This window comes from Euwallacea fornicatus, chromosome 9 (genome assembly GCF_040115645.1).
Source record: "Euwallacea fornicatus isolate EFF26 chromosome 9, ASM4011564v1, whole genome shotgun sequence".
Taxonomy (NCBI): Eukaryota; Metazoa; Arthropoda; class Insecta; order Coleoptera; family Curculionidae; genus Euwallacea; species Euwallacea fornicatus.
The window spans coordinates 2,789,516-2,805,031 of NC_089549.1; the positions used below are offsets into that span (position 1 = coordinate 2,789,516).

At 37.6% G+C, this 15,516-nt stretch overlaps 2 protein-coding genes across 4 annotated transcripts; one reads left to right on the forward strand and one right to left on the reverse strand.

The window, feature by feature from the left end:
• Nucleotides 1-1,253: 1,253 nt before the first annotated feature.
• On the reverse strand, nucleotides 1,254-15,108 carry LOC136341139 (CBP80/20-dependent translation initiation factor). Of its 2 annotated transcripts, none has more exons than XM_066285798.1 (3): nucleotides 15,092-15,108; nucleotides 5,282-6,883; nucleotides 1,254-2,847 (listed from the first exon to the last, which is right to left on the reverse strand). In XM_066285798.1, coding segments are annotated over exons 1-2 (1,359 nt in total). In that variant the 5' UTR covers nucleotides 15,093-15,108; the 3' UTR covers nucleotides 1,254-2,847; nucleotides 5,282-5,525. The 2 variants fall into 2 exon arrangements, with proteins under 2 accessions (XP_066141895.1, XP_066141896.1); XM_066285799.1 differs by lacking the exon at nucleotides 15,092-15,108 and adding an exon at nucleotides 8,232-8,250.
• Tat (Tyrosine aminotransferase) lies at nucleotides 9,055-14,929 on the forward strand. Of its 2 annotated transcripts, XM_066285802.1 has the most exons (7): nucleotides 9,055-9,160; nucleotides 10,393-10,607; nucleotides 11,718-12,006; nucleotides 12,293-12,490; nucleotides 12,545-12,797; nucleotides 12,852-13,100; nucleotides 14,318-14,929. In XM_066285802.1, exons 2-7 carry the CDS (start codon nucleotides 10,409-10,411, stop codon nucleotides 14,426-14,428), a joined length of 1,299 nt encoding a protein of 432 aa, XP_066141899.1. In that variant the 5' UTR covers nucleotides 9,055-9,160; nucleotides 10,393-10,408; the 3' UTR covers nucleotides 14,429-14,929. The 2 variants fall into 2 exon arrangements, with proteins under 2 accessions (XP_066141899.1, XP_066141898.1); XM_066285801.1 differs by lacking the exon at nucleotides 9,055-9,160 and having other exon boundaries at nucleotides 10,299-10,607.
• Nucleotides 15,109-15,516: the final 408 nt, after the last annotated feature.

Consider the following 15,516-nt stretch of genomic DNA (forward strand, 5'->3'; position numbering starts at 1 on the left):
ACCATAGAATATCAATGATCGTAATTTCCGAATTTGTATTTTGCTTTCATTCGCATTTTTCTTTTCGGCTTTTTCAAGAAATTTGAAATATGGGGGAAATTCATCGAGTTTTTCGACTTTGAAGAGATGTAATAAAACGTTTAATTTGCCTATATAAAGCTGGATATCGACGGTTTTCGTAACTTTTATATTTTCATTATCTGGGAACTTAGATACAATGAAAATAGCAATTATTACATTTTACGTGAAGATTGTCAGGGCAATTGCAAAATTTACAGTAATTAACAATAGGTATCTAACTCTTAATTTGTTTCTGTGACGCATATTTTATTTGGGGTGTAGCTCCAAATTCTATTTTTCCCACATAAGCCTCATTCCGGAACTTTCCAGATGAGGAAGAATGTGTGAATTTCGAATTTTGAGGCTCTTTGTCAGCACGAATGATATAAAAATTCATAAGAGCTGATTATCAAAAATCCAGAGGTATTTTTATCCAAATTGTAAGGAACATAAGTCATAATTAGCGGTAACGTTCCATTGAACATTAATTTTCATGGCAATCATAAAAAAAACTGTCACAATAAGGATGATGATGACATTGTGGCTGATTACCTCCCTAAAGAAATAATGAATCGTGTAAGCGTCATTATTCATCATACAATTCCAGCTTCAAATGAGTTTTGAACAATTAAGTAGAGGTATAAAGCAAATTTTCCTGATAGTTTCAGGGTGTTTTCTAGGGTGTTTCGAACCTTGCATGAAAAATTGAAAAATTAAATTGACGGTTCGATTGTGGGGCTTTCTACAAAAACTATTATACTACTTTTTTATGGTACACAATTTATTTCTTGTCAAAATGGTGAACGACAATAAATGAACAAATTTCTCTCATGGAAACAATTTTTTTTCTCTCCTTCAAGTTGAGCTACTTATTACTAAAATTACGTTTTTGATATTTGTCTGGAGTAGCTGGATGTGAAGGGATGTGCATTATATTCACACTGCTGCTACTAAAAATGTTCCCCCTACAACCTTTAAGACCCCACATGCCTCATTTTAGTATCTCTTTTCGTTCTGAACTTATTACGATAGTACGTTTAAATGAACACACCGTACAAACATGTTTAGTTCGAATTCTCTTATGATTAGAGAAATTCCAAATGTTTACGGCAATATCCGCAATAAATCGAAATTCTCAAATTTTGATTTTGATCGAAAAAAGAAAGAAGTGAAAATCAAATTAAGTAAGAAAATGAGTTAAAAAACTTAATGTTTATTAATGATAAATAATTACAGATAAACAGTAACATAAGAGGTATATATAACTTATTCAAGTGATTAAGTTTTTAAAAGAGAGAGGCACCTACTACAATTTAAAATATTTTTAGATTCTATTTAAATTACTATATATAAGGAAAACATATTTTAAGTTATATCTAGAGTTTGATGAGTATCATTAACATCGTGTTACGAGTCTACTTTACCTTAAAATAACTAAACGCCTTACACGTACAGGGTATACTATATGATGGAAGTATTTCAGGGGTGATAGTACTCTGTAAAATAATAAAAAATGTTAATAGAGCCTTGGTGAAAAAAAGCACCATTTACGGGATGGTAAGGTTTCGCATTTTTTCCATATTTTGCGTTTATCTCACGTATCACTTGACTTAAATTTCGTTCACCTATTTCTTTTATAACCATCCACAATGAAAATATCAAAATCGTCGATAGCTATGTACAGAGTGTTATGGTTTTTTGAGTTGTGCACTTTTCTTAGATTGACATCTTTTTTTGGAATACTCTATATGAATTCTGATACTAAATTTCATTTCCTTCTTTAAGTCTATAGCTTTTTGGTCTGTTGCAATGTTTTCGTATCTTTCATCGTTTTCGTAAATTTTGCAAAAATATCTATCCATAAGTAAAGGAAATAAATAATCACCCGGCTCAGTTATTCCCAATCTGAAGCAATTCGTAACATTTAATCAAATTTATTAAAATAAAAGTAAAAAAAATTGTAATGTAAAATATGAAACTTTACCACTCTGTATATCGAAAATGGTGCTTTTTTGGCTGTAGATCTATTAGTATTTTAGAATTTTTTGCAGATTACTATCGTTCCCTGAAATATCTCCGTGATGATATGATAAACGCTGTATATGTTTAAGTGTGTATTCCCTAAGTGAAAACTTAACAGCCTTTCATTTTTGGTTGACCCATATTAGCGTCTATATCTACTTTACATGAGTATTAAGTAGAATATAGGTACCAAATAAAAGGAACCCAAATTCATCTTCTATCTATCCTACTTGAAAAATGGTTTTAACAAAAAAATAAACTTATCAGAGGGTTTTTAAGCAAAAAATTTTATTATTGAAATTGTTTAACTGAAAACAAATCCACGCATTTTTAAGCCAGAAATATCGCAGTACAAAAGATTGAAAAATAATTAAAATAGAATACGTCCTGCCCAACTGATTCCATTTATACAGATGGTTGCAATCAGTACCGGCCTTATAAGATTAGGAAGGGCGACGGACTTTGTAGGTCAGCAGTTTTTCTCGGGAGAGGGAGGAGGGTGATTAAAAATTTCGCCCTAGGCACCAGACTTGCTAGGCCGGTCCTGGGTGCAACAGTAACATATTCATACCATTAATATTACTTTCATTGTATATGCCTACGTCGCTGCTATTCAGTATTCCTATTGCGACCTACAGTGATAAATCATTACTCATTTATAATACTATAATAAATATGAGCTTGAACAGCCATCAGCCTTGCAGAATTATGGCATTAAGTTGATTTTACATTCCCTTGGTCGTCTTGTAGTTTGGCTGCCCTTGTCTATAAAGGAGAAAGGTATAATTCAACAAGAGGTTAGAGTAAAGACAAGTTAAGGTACTATTGACCTCAGAAGGGGGAAAGGAGGTCTCAGGGTGGCAAACTAGGAAGGAGGGTAAATTTTCTTGGTAGAAGGGGGCGTTGTTTCAAAAATTCACATGAGGCACCGGACTTGCGAATGCCGGACCCGATACAAAGTCATTCACAATTCAAGTCAGAAACACACAATAAATGCAGAATGATTTTATGTTTGTACGTACGGTCGGGTCTACATGCTCATCATCAATTGTATCTGAGAAAATTTTTGAAGACGACTTGTCTCATGTTTGTGTATTTAATATGGTTCGGTTTCGCTCTAAAATTAACAATTTTCGACCAATTGGCCTTGAAGTATCCGAATTCTCTAAATTCCTGTAAAAGTGACATCATTCACGTTAAAACATCGGGGCTGCTCGATTCGTCACAGAAAATTAGAGAACTATGATGCAAGTGATTTTGTTCTAGGGCGAATGGTTTGCTTTAGCAGTTCTCTAAAAAGTGAAAATTTTATTTTTCAAAGCCATTTGCCGGAAAATTGTGAATTTTAAAGGACAAGTTAAAATAATGAAAATTGTTCCAGTATAAAGCTGTATCCGAAAATACAGGGGTGGCGTCTCTAAAATCCTACCATCTCACTAGTTTCGAACAGAAACGGCAACACTGCAATAGCGAAAACATTTTTAAAGTGTTTTTCTTAGTCAGATTCCTAAATAAGATTTTTGTTTGATCCTCTATCATTCAGATGTATTTTCCGAGTTATAACCGCTCCGCATTTTTAGTTGGGCATCCCGTATAATTAGCATTTACTAGCATACTCTAGCATCTTATCGAATAAAAGTTTAGATAATTCAAAAAAAATATTGTGTTCTATGTAAAAAATACAAAGAATTTGAGATGGATTGAACAAGAGTTTAAGGCGATATTATATTTTTCATTTATTTCATGTTATTATGTGGGACGAAAAAAATTTGACTCACAGTAGAGCTCTGTAACGAACACGTGCTGTAATGGAAACTCGGTTACAACGAACGAACAAAAAATCTCGCCCAAGTCTTTAAAAAGCTAATTCGGTTTATAAAATACTACTAATAATTATAATAATTTTAATGCTTTTATTCGGTTATAACAAACCCGGATATAACAACCATTCGGTTTTGACAAATCATATTTATCATTTTCTGAAATTTTGAACTCGGTTATAACGAACTGTTGGGAGATGCTGCTGCAAATTTTGAGTGAACGAGCCAAAAACTAGCATATTTCTGATTTTTGAAAAAATGACCTCAAGTGAATATGACATGATTGACGAATACGTGGTAGTTGATGAATTTCCTCGTGATATTGACATTGTTCAAACAGCGAGCAACGATCAATATGAAAACCGTTGGAGTGATGAGGAGGAAGTTGACACGAATGATGAAATTTTAATCTCCACAGCTCAAGAGGCCCTTTCTGCTTTGAAGGTCGTGGCATGTTATCTACAAATGACTCATCTAGAAATTGGAAACCTTTCGAATGCGACAAATTTTTCGCAAAATAAAATAACCGAAGAGGTATTGAAGAACTGCAAGATACAGAGCCACATTGCGCGCGTCTTTCCACCTAAATTTTGATTTTATTTATAATTTTTGGTGATTTTTTTCTGTATTTTTGTTGTTTTTTCTCATTTAATATAATATAATTATTTACTAGAACCAAAAATCGTTTAATTTGACACTTGATTAAAACAAAAATTTTGAATCAACAAGCTTTTTTCCTCTTTCGTTTGTACCGAACCTCCGTATATAACGAAGACTGGGCCAAAGCCCTTGAAGGGTCTTTGTAGCCGAGTTCTACTGTCATTGTACAGGGAACGTAAACAATTACGGTTCTAATTGTTCTTTATACAGAATTTGAGAGACCGAGAAAGAAAGAGGGACATGGGTTTGAGTTGATTTTCCAAAAAGGTCTGTTACGGCTTTAAATATTTTTACGAAAACTACGGAGGGTAAATTAGGTGTAGAGACTCGTCTTTTAAGGGCAAAACAATGTTTTTAGTTTTACCAGTGGCGTCCCCACTGACGCGAGCCTGACCAGTCCAAACGAATAATATAATATATCACTGTTTTTTTTTATAAAAATAATTTTCTGAAGCTTTCAAGTGATGATATCACACCCTGTATGATAACCAGTATAAAAAAAATCACTTTTCACCTAAGTCGTGTATGGAACAACTCCGTGTCTTAGGTTCTCAGGGCACGGTGGATCATGGGAAAATCATGTTATGAATAGAGGAACAGTTGCTCGCACAACCAAATCTATTCATATTGCAATTCTCAAGCTTTGGGATTTAAGTCGAAATAGCATTTCATCGGGATCAATATGCTGTTGGATACGAGTAAACTTTGTTACCACTTACCTTTAATTCGGACGTAAGTCTTTGCCTCGAACATACTAAAACTACATTACTAAGCTTTTTAAAAGTAATCACATTATTAGCTCATGACCCACACTTAATTTAAACATCTAAGTAATGCCGTGAATTATTCAGAATCCTAAAACCATTAGAATAGACGACTCGTCACTCGGCATTAACGCAGTCCGTTCCGATCATTCATCTCCTGTGACATCACCACGTCCTCAAACCACACTGTATGTTAAAGTTATTTTATTCTTGGATAGTAGTAGAGTACTGAGGACCCTGGTAATTGCCAATTCGAAGCGTGTAGCTCAATTAATTGGAGCAAAGTGCGTCGTACACTGGCCGACCCGGCACTTGCCAGGAAACCGTCCCGTACACTGGCCAGTAGTTGGTCCAATTGTTGAGGTATCTCTGCCTCCAAGTCCCTGCCAATGGACGTCAACACGAAGAACAAGCATTCGGTTTCGGACAGGCATTTTATGGGTAGGCTTACGCAAGCTTGGCAACACTTAGCCAGCACTGTTAATAACACTAATTCGGGCTGCAAGGACTCTACTTGATCCTTGATTTGTTGGCGCTTTTGCTGTCCATAAAGCTCCGTCAAAAACCACATAAACGCCGTAAACCTCGTGCCATCTCCAGCTTTAATGCCTCGCAGTATTTTGTCTCTTTCCTGATACCACTGCTGGCATGTGTTCAACAACGATTCAAGGAAAGTATGGTTCGTCTCACCTTCTATTATGACCACGCACAGCTTGGCTATCGACTCACTGTACTTGATCCCCTCCACCGCTTTCTCCATGATAATTTTCACTAGGTCCATCAAAGTCCTCGAAGGCAGCTGATTGGGGTCCTCCATCGCGATCTTTATGTTAGCCTGGTCCTCCTCGGCAAACACCTTGATGTCTACCTCTTCCTTTACAATGCTTTTGAGCTTCGACATTAAATTCTGCGAGTCTGCGGCCCCCATGCTCTTCGATCGCTTTAGCGAGGGGGCGGGCGCCGGGGGGCTGCTCTGGTGGTAGTTGGTCGCGGACCAGCTATTTTGGTGGTTGTAAATCTGGGGCTGATTCTGCCCCGAGAACACTGGATGTTGCATCAAATCCGGGGCAAATTGGTAGTTGGGCCTGTGTATCGCCCCCACCAGCTGGGCGGCCGAGGCCGAGTGGAGCAGGGGCAGGGGCATGCCCGCGGGCAGAATGGGGATGAATCCTGGATGGTTCAGGTGGCGCAGGATGTTCCCGCTCGATTTGGAGTGCTGCAGCGGCATTGGATCGAAGCCCATGGCCAAGTGGAGATTGCCGCTGGATTTCGAGGACTGCAACTCGTTCATTGTGAACTCTTTGGCGTGCACGTTGAGCTTTCCCGGCATGTGCGGAAGGTCCGTCCTCACGTTGGGAGGCCTGTAGATCTCCATGGTGGGTTTGCCCGCTCTGAGGGTGGCCATGGTCTGGCTGCGTCTCTTTAACGAGTCGCGGCTCGCCTTCACGAAGCTCCGCTCCCTCATGATCACTCCCGGAACACCCGCGGAGAAGTCCGCTTTTTGACTGCGTTTCAGCTGGGGGCCGTGATGCGACATTTTCCCTTCGATCACCAACACTAAAAGTTGAAATTTAATTTGTAAATAAGTTTGACTAAGAGGCGGCGATGGCTACCACGCAACACGACCAATTTTGGCGCGAGCAAGGCTGTACCGCGGTACTAATCTTGACACATACATCGTTTCCTGCCCGGAATGTTTAATTAACTTTTATAATCCGACAAAGTTCTAATGCACCTTTAAAGCGAAAATCTTATGAGACGTGCGTTGCGTTTTTGGTGCGATGCTGGGCAAAACTGTTCAACTGAACGCCATATAATTAGAATGTGTATTTTTAACTGTGGGATATAAATAGGCGATGAAAAATTCTCGGTGTACATACACACATACATTATGTAAGTTTATAAAAATCTACTCGACATAAGGTCTATTGTTTGTTGACTTAATTGGGCGGATATCTGTAGTGGGTACGTTGGTTTATTACTGCCGCATAGTTCTGAAAAATTTTACGTTCCATGGACTTAAACGCGCGTCATCAATCGATCATCAGGCAGTAATCACTCAATTATCAATCGTACATACATTTAGTAAAATACGCATTTTCCTGATAGAGAATGAATGATGATTTCATTCAGACTGCGCACACATCCCGTCAGGCGGCGTTTTCCCAGTTGAAACTTCTACGGGGTGTGCCGGTATTTCGTGCGCGCCTTGTAGAGTAACACGTTCATCATCTGTCAATCAAATATCCCGAAGACTATGCGATTGAGGTGCCGGTAGTGCCTGTATCATAAAAATATTATTGTTGGATGCAGTGTCGGCCTTAGCAAGTCCAGCACCCCCTGTCACCGAGAAAAACTGCAGGCGACGAAAGTCCGCCGTCTATTCGCGCCCCCTCATAAGGCCTGTCCTGTGTATAGCGAGGGTGGGTGGGAGGAACAAATTGCATGACGCTGGCGTTATGGCCAATTCATTCGAGTTGTACTGACTATTTTTTTTTACTATACAGAGTGTTTTTAGAGCTCACTCATACGAATGTCGGTAACCATAAAAGATACGAGGTTCTTCAAGATGCGGTTTTAAAATTAGAAAAAATTCCATGACTTTCGGAGGCGTTTATCAGACACAAGCACAGAAGGTCCATTTTTTTTAAATTTGAGTTCTCTAGTATCTTTCACCATTTTTGTAATCCCTAAGCAACTCACTTGAGTTGGAACATCCTGTATACAGCCACCTCGTGTAAATTTATGTCACGTCTCTTTCTTAGATTTTTTGTATTTAAACAGGTATGCCCGCTCCACTTACTTATTATATCACTATGGTGAATCGGTGAGTTGTTAGGCAATTTATTTGAACATGAATTCTTATAGTTTTACCGGGATGGCGAAACGTCTAACCACCACCTACCAAGAAAGATCCCTGCCTTTCCTGATTTGCCGCCTCAGGCCCTCTCCCCCAAGGCCGGTACTGGTTGCACGTCTTCCTGTTTTTCCCTAATTAATCGGTGTCTTTCCTATATGATTTGAGTGGCCACCCTGTATTAGCGACGTCTATCGAAGTAAACACCGCCATTAAAGTTTGAAAACTTTTATATTCCGGCACTAGTTCAGTAAAACGCAAATCAAGTTTGGTGGACGGTTCAATCCCGTGCGTCACATTGGCGTCATTCATATGGGATGGTTCAAGTACCAGTTTTAGTGACTTCAGGTTGGTTCAGCTTCATAAACATCCATAGCGTTAAAATTTCAGGTTTGCGCTAATTGCCGACCTTAGTGGGGCACTCAATACATCTGGATAATATGTCCAGGGAGATTATCATGTTGCGAATTTCCTCATACCAGCAAACTAAGATAAGAAATTAACATGTTTTCCCTTCTCTTTTTTGCAAAAAATCTCATTTTTTCTTCAAAGACTTTTAATGATCTATCGGCACGCGCGCCACTGCTCTATTTCCTGCACATCCACAAAATTCCATTAAAATATCTCCAGCGGTTTTGCCGAAATTGATAAATAAAATTTTTTTTAACTCTCTATTTTCGGTAATTTTTGAGATTTTGGGAAAATGCCTTAGGAAACACGTTTATTTTTTTTATTAGGAAGGAAATCTCAGCGTAAAAACCATCCTGTGCGTTATCTACTATCTAAGTTTGATAGTAAAATACACAAGCGCAATTTGGGGAATCCCACAGAGGGGATATCTGATGTTGGGCTGTTCTTAGGGTATATTTCCCCCTTTTCAGACGTGAATGGTAAACTTTTATCAGAGGAACACATGACTACCAGGTGGCCTTTGAAAAATGCCAATTGCTCCCTATTCGGGACTCGCTGAATGCGCCGTAAGTGTGCTCACCCTTACGTTTATGACGCTTAAGAAATATGGGGTAGAATTTTTTTTTGTTGTTGAGTTGGTCAATTTAATGTCTGGCCGACTGAATTTTACATCTCGCTTTCAGTAGATAAGTTTAATTTATGGTAATAATTCGTTTAATTGGAATTATTGATTTAGTTATTGCGTAGCATACAATTAAGTTGTTTGTTCGGCATTACGAAAAACAGAAAATATTCTGATTTTTGCGTCTTGTTTTAAGTCAAAATGTAAGGGGCAACATAAGCATGGAGATATTACTGTGTAAAATAATGAAAAAAATGATAATGGACTCCTGGTGAAAAATGCACCATTTTCGATATACAGGGTGGCAAAGTTTCACATTTCTTCTCACATTTGTGTTCTTTTCACGTATCCCTTTGAGTTAAATTTTGGAAATTTCGTTAAAACCCTCTAAAACAATTCGCTGAAATCGTCGGTATCCATGTAGAGGGCGTTATGTTGTTTTTTCATGAATTACTTTATGTTTTGTATATTTTTGGAACACCCTGTATGCATTCTGTTACCAAATTTACATTTCTACCTCAATTCTTTAGTTTTTCGGTACCTTGCGGTATCATCGTATTTTTCACCGTTTTCGCAGAATTTGCAAAACGTAAAGAAATTAAAAGAAAAAAACAAAATTAGTAAAACTGTTGAAAACGTCCTCCTCCTGCCAAGATGCAGGACTTCACTCTTTGCCTCAAGCACCAACACTCTCAAATATTCCAGGAGTATTGCAGAGGATGTCGCATGGATCCGCTATTCAATTCCGCAATTTGCTTTTCTGTTTCAATTAGGTTCTGTTACAACAATAGTTTCAGGTGTCTCACAAGAAAAGTCTGCAGTATTCAAGTCGGGTGATCTAGGAGGTCATTAATATCACATAATTTTTTCTCATTTTGTTCTTTGTTGTCGAATAAATAACTAAATTATGAGCAACGCAAAAGCTAAGCCATTACTTGAATTGAAACGAATTATTACAATATATTAAAGTTAATTACTCAGAATGGGGGGCGAAATTCAGTCGGCTAGTATAGAAAATTAGCAAACTCGTTCAGAACAGCATTTTTTCTTTCTTTGAGAAAAACAATATACAAAATAATGTATTAAAATGAGATTCATCGGTGTTTGCGCCATCACAAGTTATTTTGTTATTGAGTGAACAAGACGTAGTGTCCCTTTTTCTCATTTTCTTGAAAGCTTTTAGTTGGTGAGCATGCTAGACAAGTTAACCAAATCGAGCGACATTTTCATCGATTCTGCGAAACCCAATTTGATCGAAATAGGAAAAAGGCAGTTGTGGAAAGTCGAACCCACAAGTATTGCCAAAAACTGCAAGAATCTGATACGAGACGTGGTGGAGAATCTTGATCTTCAGCCTAATCCTGAAAAACCAGTCATCGCACTTTCGCTAGGTTAGTATAAGAGAATATTCTTTTTGATTATTATGCATTCGAAAGCATTTTTTAATTGCAATATTGAAACCTTGAAACACTCTGAAGAACAGAAACCTGTGTAGAAATTAATATGCATTTAAGAAGGCGCAATAGACAAACTGGTTTCAACAATGCTCACACCATTGCACGTGTGATAGAGGCACGAATTTAACGAAATGGTACAAAGTGCGTCATGAGTGAAAAACTTACTCACTGATCGATAGATTGGGTGGTACTATCTGGTACCCATGGGTTGTACTGTGAATTGTTGAAAGCCCAAGTCGAATAGGTCGAAACCAAGACAGAAGACTTTCTTCTGTGTCTGTGTCTAATTAACGTAAAATTTTCCTAATTTACTTAAAGATTAATTAAATATTATACAGGGTGCAATATATCTTCATGGAGATATTCCTGGGGGCGATATCACTCGGCAAATTTATTTAAAAAATGACGATCGACCTATGGTCAGAAACGTTCCATTGTCGATATACTGAGTGGCGCAATATCACATTTTTTTCTCATAATTTACGTCTTTCTCATGTATGCTTTGAATAATTTTTTTTATATTTCGTACATTTATTTTCTTTAACCTCCTGCAACAAGTCAAAATTATCGGAAGCTATATGCAAGGTGTTACGTTTTTTTGGATCATGTACTAATTTATGTGTATTTTTTAGGAAGTCCCTGTATATACCAGGTTTAAATTGCTTTTTAATTTAATTAAAGCAAAAAAACCATCGTTCGGCCCCGTCATCAACTATCTGAAACAATTCGTAACATTTAAGCAAACTTCTTGAAATAGACATAAGTCCGAACGAGAACAAAATTGTAAAAACTAAAAACGCAAAATAAGAGAAACAAGTAAAACGTTGCAGAATTCCCTGAAATATCTCCACGATGGTATGTTGCACCCTGTACACTTCTGCAGTAGACTTCTCTAATACTCAGGTCTCACTTCGTTTTAATGAAATAAAAATCCATGAGATCAACAAAATCTTACCACTGCTCTTTCCATAAGTTTATGACTTACACACATATAACTATTTTTTCACTTGAGACAGTTGATTTGATTTCCCGTTAATGTTTCAGGTGATCCGACAATATACGGGAACTTGAAGCCCTCACCTGAAACCATCAAAGCACTAATCGATGTCCTCGAAGAGGGCAATGCCAATGGTTATAATGCCGGAATTGGGTCTGAATTAGCTCGCAAAGCTGTGGCTGAGTACCTCAGCTTCGATGGGGTCCAATACCAATCCAAAGACATAATTTTATGCAGTGGATGCTCGTGCTCTTTGGAGCTATGTATTACTGCCCTGGCAGATCCGATGCTGGGACACCACATCCTTATGCCCAGACCTGGATTTCCCATATACCAGTAAGTGTGATTTTAGTTGATTTCCTTGCGAAAATCATATATCAGAAAATTTAATCGACCATTTCCATAGAAAAGGCGAAATAAAAGCAAAATTAATCCCGTGATTTCAATGGAACGTACCTTCCAGATAGGGTTAACAGTAAGTTGATCGATTCGCTTTTACCTTGTTTGAACAAGAAGTACCAGGAAATTCAAAGGGGCTCAATTTTCAAGAAACTATATAGTCGCACTTGTTGGCCCATCGTAACTGTGATCATTTGGTCATTTGCGTACGTTTACTTTTCAGGACTATCGCGGAATGTTTTGGAGTGGAAGTGAAGTACTACAACCTTATTCCCGAGAATAACTGGGAGGTTGATTTGGACCATCTGGACAGTCTAATTGATGGCAGCACTGCTGCTATTGTCCTCAACAACCCATCTAATCCATGTGGGTCGAATTATCGCGAGGAACATTTGAGGAATATTCTGGAGATTGCTCATAAGTACAATTGGAGATAGCAATTTTCAGAAACGTAGTTGAAACTCCATGGTTTTAGGCATCGAGTTCCAGTTATTGCGGATGAAATCTACGATCGTTTAGTGTTTCCGGGCAAAAAGTTCACATCCAGTGCAGCCTTACATTCCGGGGTACCAATTCTGGTTTGTGGAGGCCTGACCAAGCGATTCCTGGTTCCAGGCTGGAGACTAGGCTGGATAGCTGTTCACGATGAAATTGGGGCATTTGAGCATGTCAGGAAGTCCCTGGTCAATTTAACCCACAGGATTATTGGAAGCAATACTTTAGTGCAGGTGAAAGTCTGTCGGTTTCTTAACAAAAGCAGCAATTGAAATCTTAACTTTCAGGCAGCTTTGCCGGCAATCCTACAAACGTCCCCATTATTCCACCAGGAAGTTATACAGACGTTGGTTTCAAATGCGCACGTGGCCTTTGATTATATCGGGAAAATCAAAGGTTTGATACCATTCATGCCGGAAGGTGCTATGTATATGGTGGTGGAAATCGACATGAGACACTTTCCAAATTTTGAGAATGGCTTGGAATTCTGCAAGCAGATGATGGCGGAAGAGTCTGTGTTTTGTCTTCCGGGAGAGGTGGGTTTATGAGACTAACGATGCTTTAATTAAAGGTAGTTTCAGACAAAGAAATTACCTGCTAAATAGAAAAATATAGACTATGATTTATATATTACATTTATACAAACATTGCTAAATACCTTTTAAGCGACAAGGAATAAAAATTTGGCATCTTGTACGCATGCGTAACTTGACTTACCTTTTCAGAGTAGTCATAAAAAATTAGGATTGCTATTTAAATAAGACAGTCGATGACGTCATATCTGAAATTTGGGACATACTGTATGAAATTTTCTTACACCAAAAGAGCGCAATTTAAAATATTAATCGACGTGTCCGAGCGAGCATGTTTCCGAAAAGAAATTGTCTTTGATTTACCGAATTTATTCCAATATAGAGACTCGCACTGTATATTTCAACGCCTATTTAAATTTAGCATAAGTACGGAATTAGTGTTGATGCCGAAAACAAGGCTTTTCAAAAGTATACAGTGTCACGTACAAAGTACGCACCAATGGGATTTTTTTAAATTATGAATTTATATAAATTTTGACTTTGCCCTTAAAATTTAAACTATTTTTTGCGCAGTCATTTTTTTTTTGTTTTAGTGTCATTTCTTATTATTCTGCTTCAAAAATGATAAGAAATGACGTCAAAATCAAAAAACAAATGACTACGCAAAAAAAATTTGAATTTTTTTCGTAAAAAAATTAAATCTTCACGGCTATAGCCAGTCATTTGTTCTTTGAATGAAATGCCATTCCAAATGACGTTTGAATCAGAATTGGAGGGCAAGGCCCTAATTTACCTAAAACCATAAATATAAAGAAATACATATATATAATGCGTATAACATTTAACGTGTAAAATAATACTTTATTTGTAGCATTATATGAGAAAACGGAATTTTTTTTAATCAACTTCGAATCTCTCTTTGGTGAAAACGAAAGAAGTTCGCACATTGAGCGAAATCACTCCATTTATTAGAATTTGTGACATCTTTTTGTCCGCGTTTTTCCGGGGCTCTTTGTATCTTCTTCTGTTTCAAAATTGTATTGAAATTTTGCTCCTGTTATTGTGCATTTGAAATTGTATTGCTCCATCGAATCAAACGTCCTGCGAAATTCACAGAATTCGTCCTATCAGACTAACGGATTTTCACGATGTACACGTAGTCAGTAGATTTATCATAAACTGTCCTTTGGGCAGCTTCCTATTCAATTTTCCCGTTTCAGTGTTTCCAAATACCTGGATTCATGAGGATTGTGCTGTCAGTTCCGAAAGCAATTTTGGAAGAGGCATGTGAGAGAATTGCCGAATATTGCAATCGCCATTACGTGGATTAATCTGGGAATTTAGGGACTTGGTTTAAAGCAACTTAGTACTTAATTCCCTGTTACACATTACAAGTTTTAGTTGCAAGTTGCAATAGAACTAACACAAAATTGATACATGTACTTTTCTCTTAGTCAATCTTTTTCTATTCTGATCGTTCTGTGAAAGTTTTTCTTGAGTTGACTTAGGAGGGGTTGGAGCATGCGCTGATTAAGGAAGCTGACTTCCCTTGACCAGCGCATGCTCAGTTTTTGGTCATGCGCCCGGCAGCTTTATTACAACTTGAAACTAAGAATTGTAATGCTAATAGGGGCTTATACTCATTTTCCAACTACCTCACAATTCGTTTTATCATGGAAGACTGATGTTACATTTAAGATGCAATTAGTATTTCCGTCGTTAGTAGTAACTACTTGATCTTCTAAGTGTTAAATTACTGTAAAATTACATATTTGTTAAGGAGAATTTGCTGGTGATATTATCTTGTACCTGAAATAAATGGTGCTTGGGAATTAGGTGCGTTATCATTTCAACCTTTACACGAATTTTAGTAAATTTAGAGCTTTACAAAATACACCCAAGTCCGATTAACATTGCGTAAGCATGTATCGCTTAAATCACCTACCTAACGGTAACACATTCAGGGCTAAAAATTCATCCCTTAAATCACTCACTTAATGGCAGCTTTGTGGAAAGAATTTTGGATATAGTGGACACAGTACTGCCTTCACACGAGAGTGAGGTTGTGCGACGGTCTAGGGGGCGGACTTCCCTGGTTGGCGGTTTTTCTTGGTGGCGGAAGGGTGGAGGCTGAAAAACGCGCCCAGGGAGCCAAACCTGCTAAGGCCGGCCCTGAGTGGGCATCGATAAACGACATATTGGCCAGTATGACTCGCAGCCTAAATAAGTAAAATCTGTGAAATTGCCATATTGGTGAATCCGCTAAGCTATCTATCCTTTAACCTATGCAAGAAGCACCCCTTATCTGTAAAACTGCAGCAACTAGTTACGAATGAAATGAAACCCGTTCGTCCGGTTTTGATCAAAAAAATTATGATTTTATTCGTCAAAATTTAAAAAATTACGTAGTTATAACGCA

Excerpts from the sequence above, each read along its gene's own strand:
- Tat (XM_066285802.1), top strand. The coding sequence starts at position 10,409 with ATGCTAGACAAGTTAACCAAATCGAGCGACATTTTCATCGATTCTGCG. Across the intron at positions 12,798-12,851 it reads GAAGCAATACTTTAGTGCAG|GCAGCTTTGCCGGCAATCCT; the intron begins GTGAAAGTCTGT and ends CTTAACTTTCAG. Across the intron at positions 13,101-14,317 it reads TGTTTTGTCTTCCGGGAGAG|TGTTTCCAAATACCTGGATT; the intron begins GTGGGTTTATGA and ends TTCCCGTTTCAG.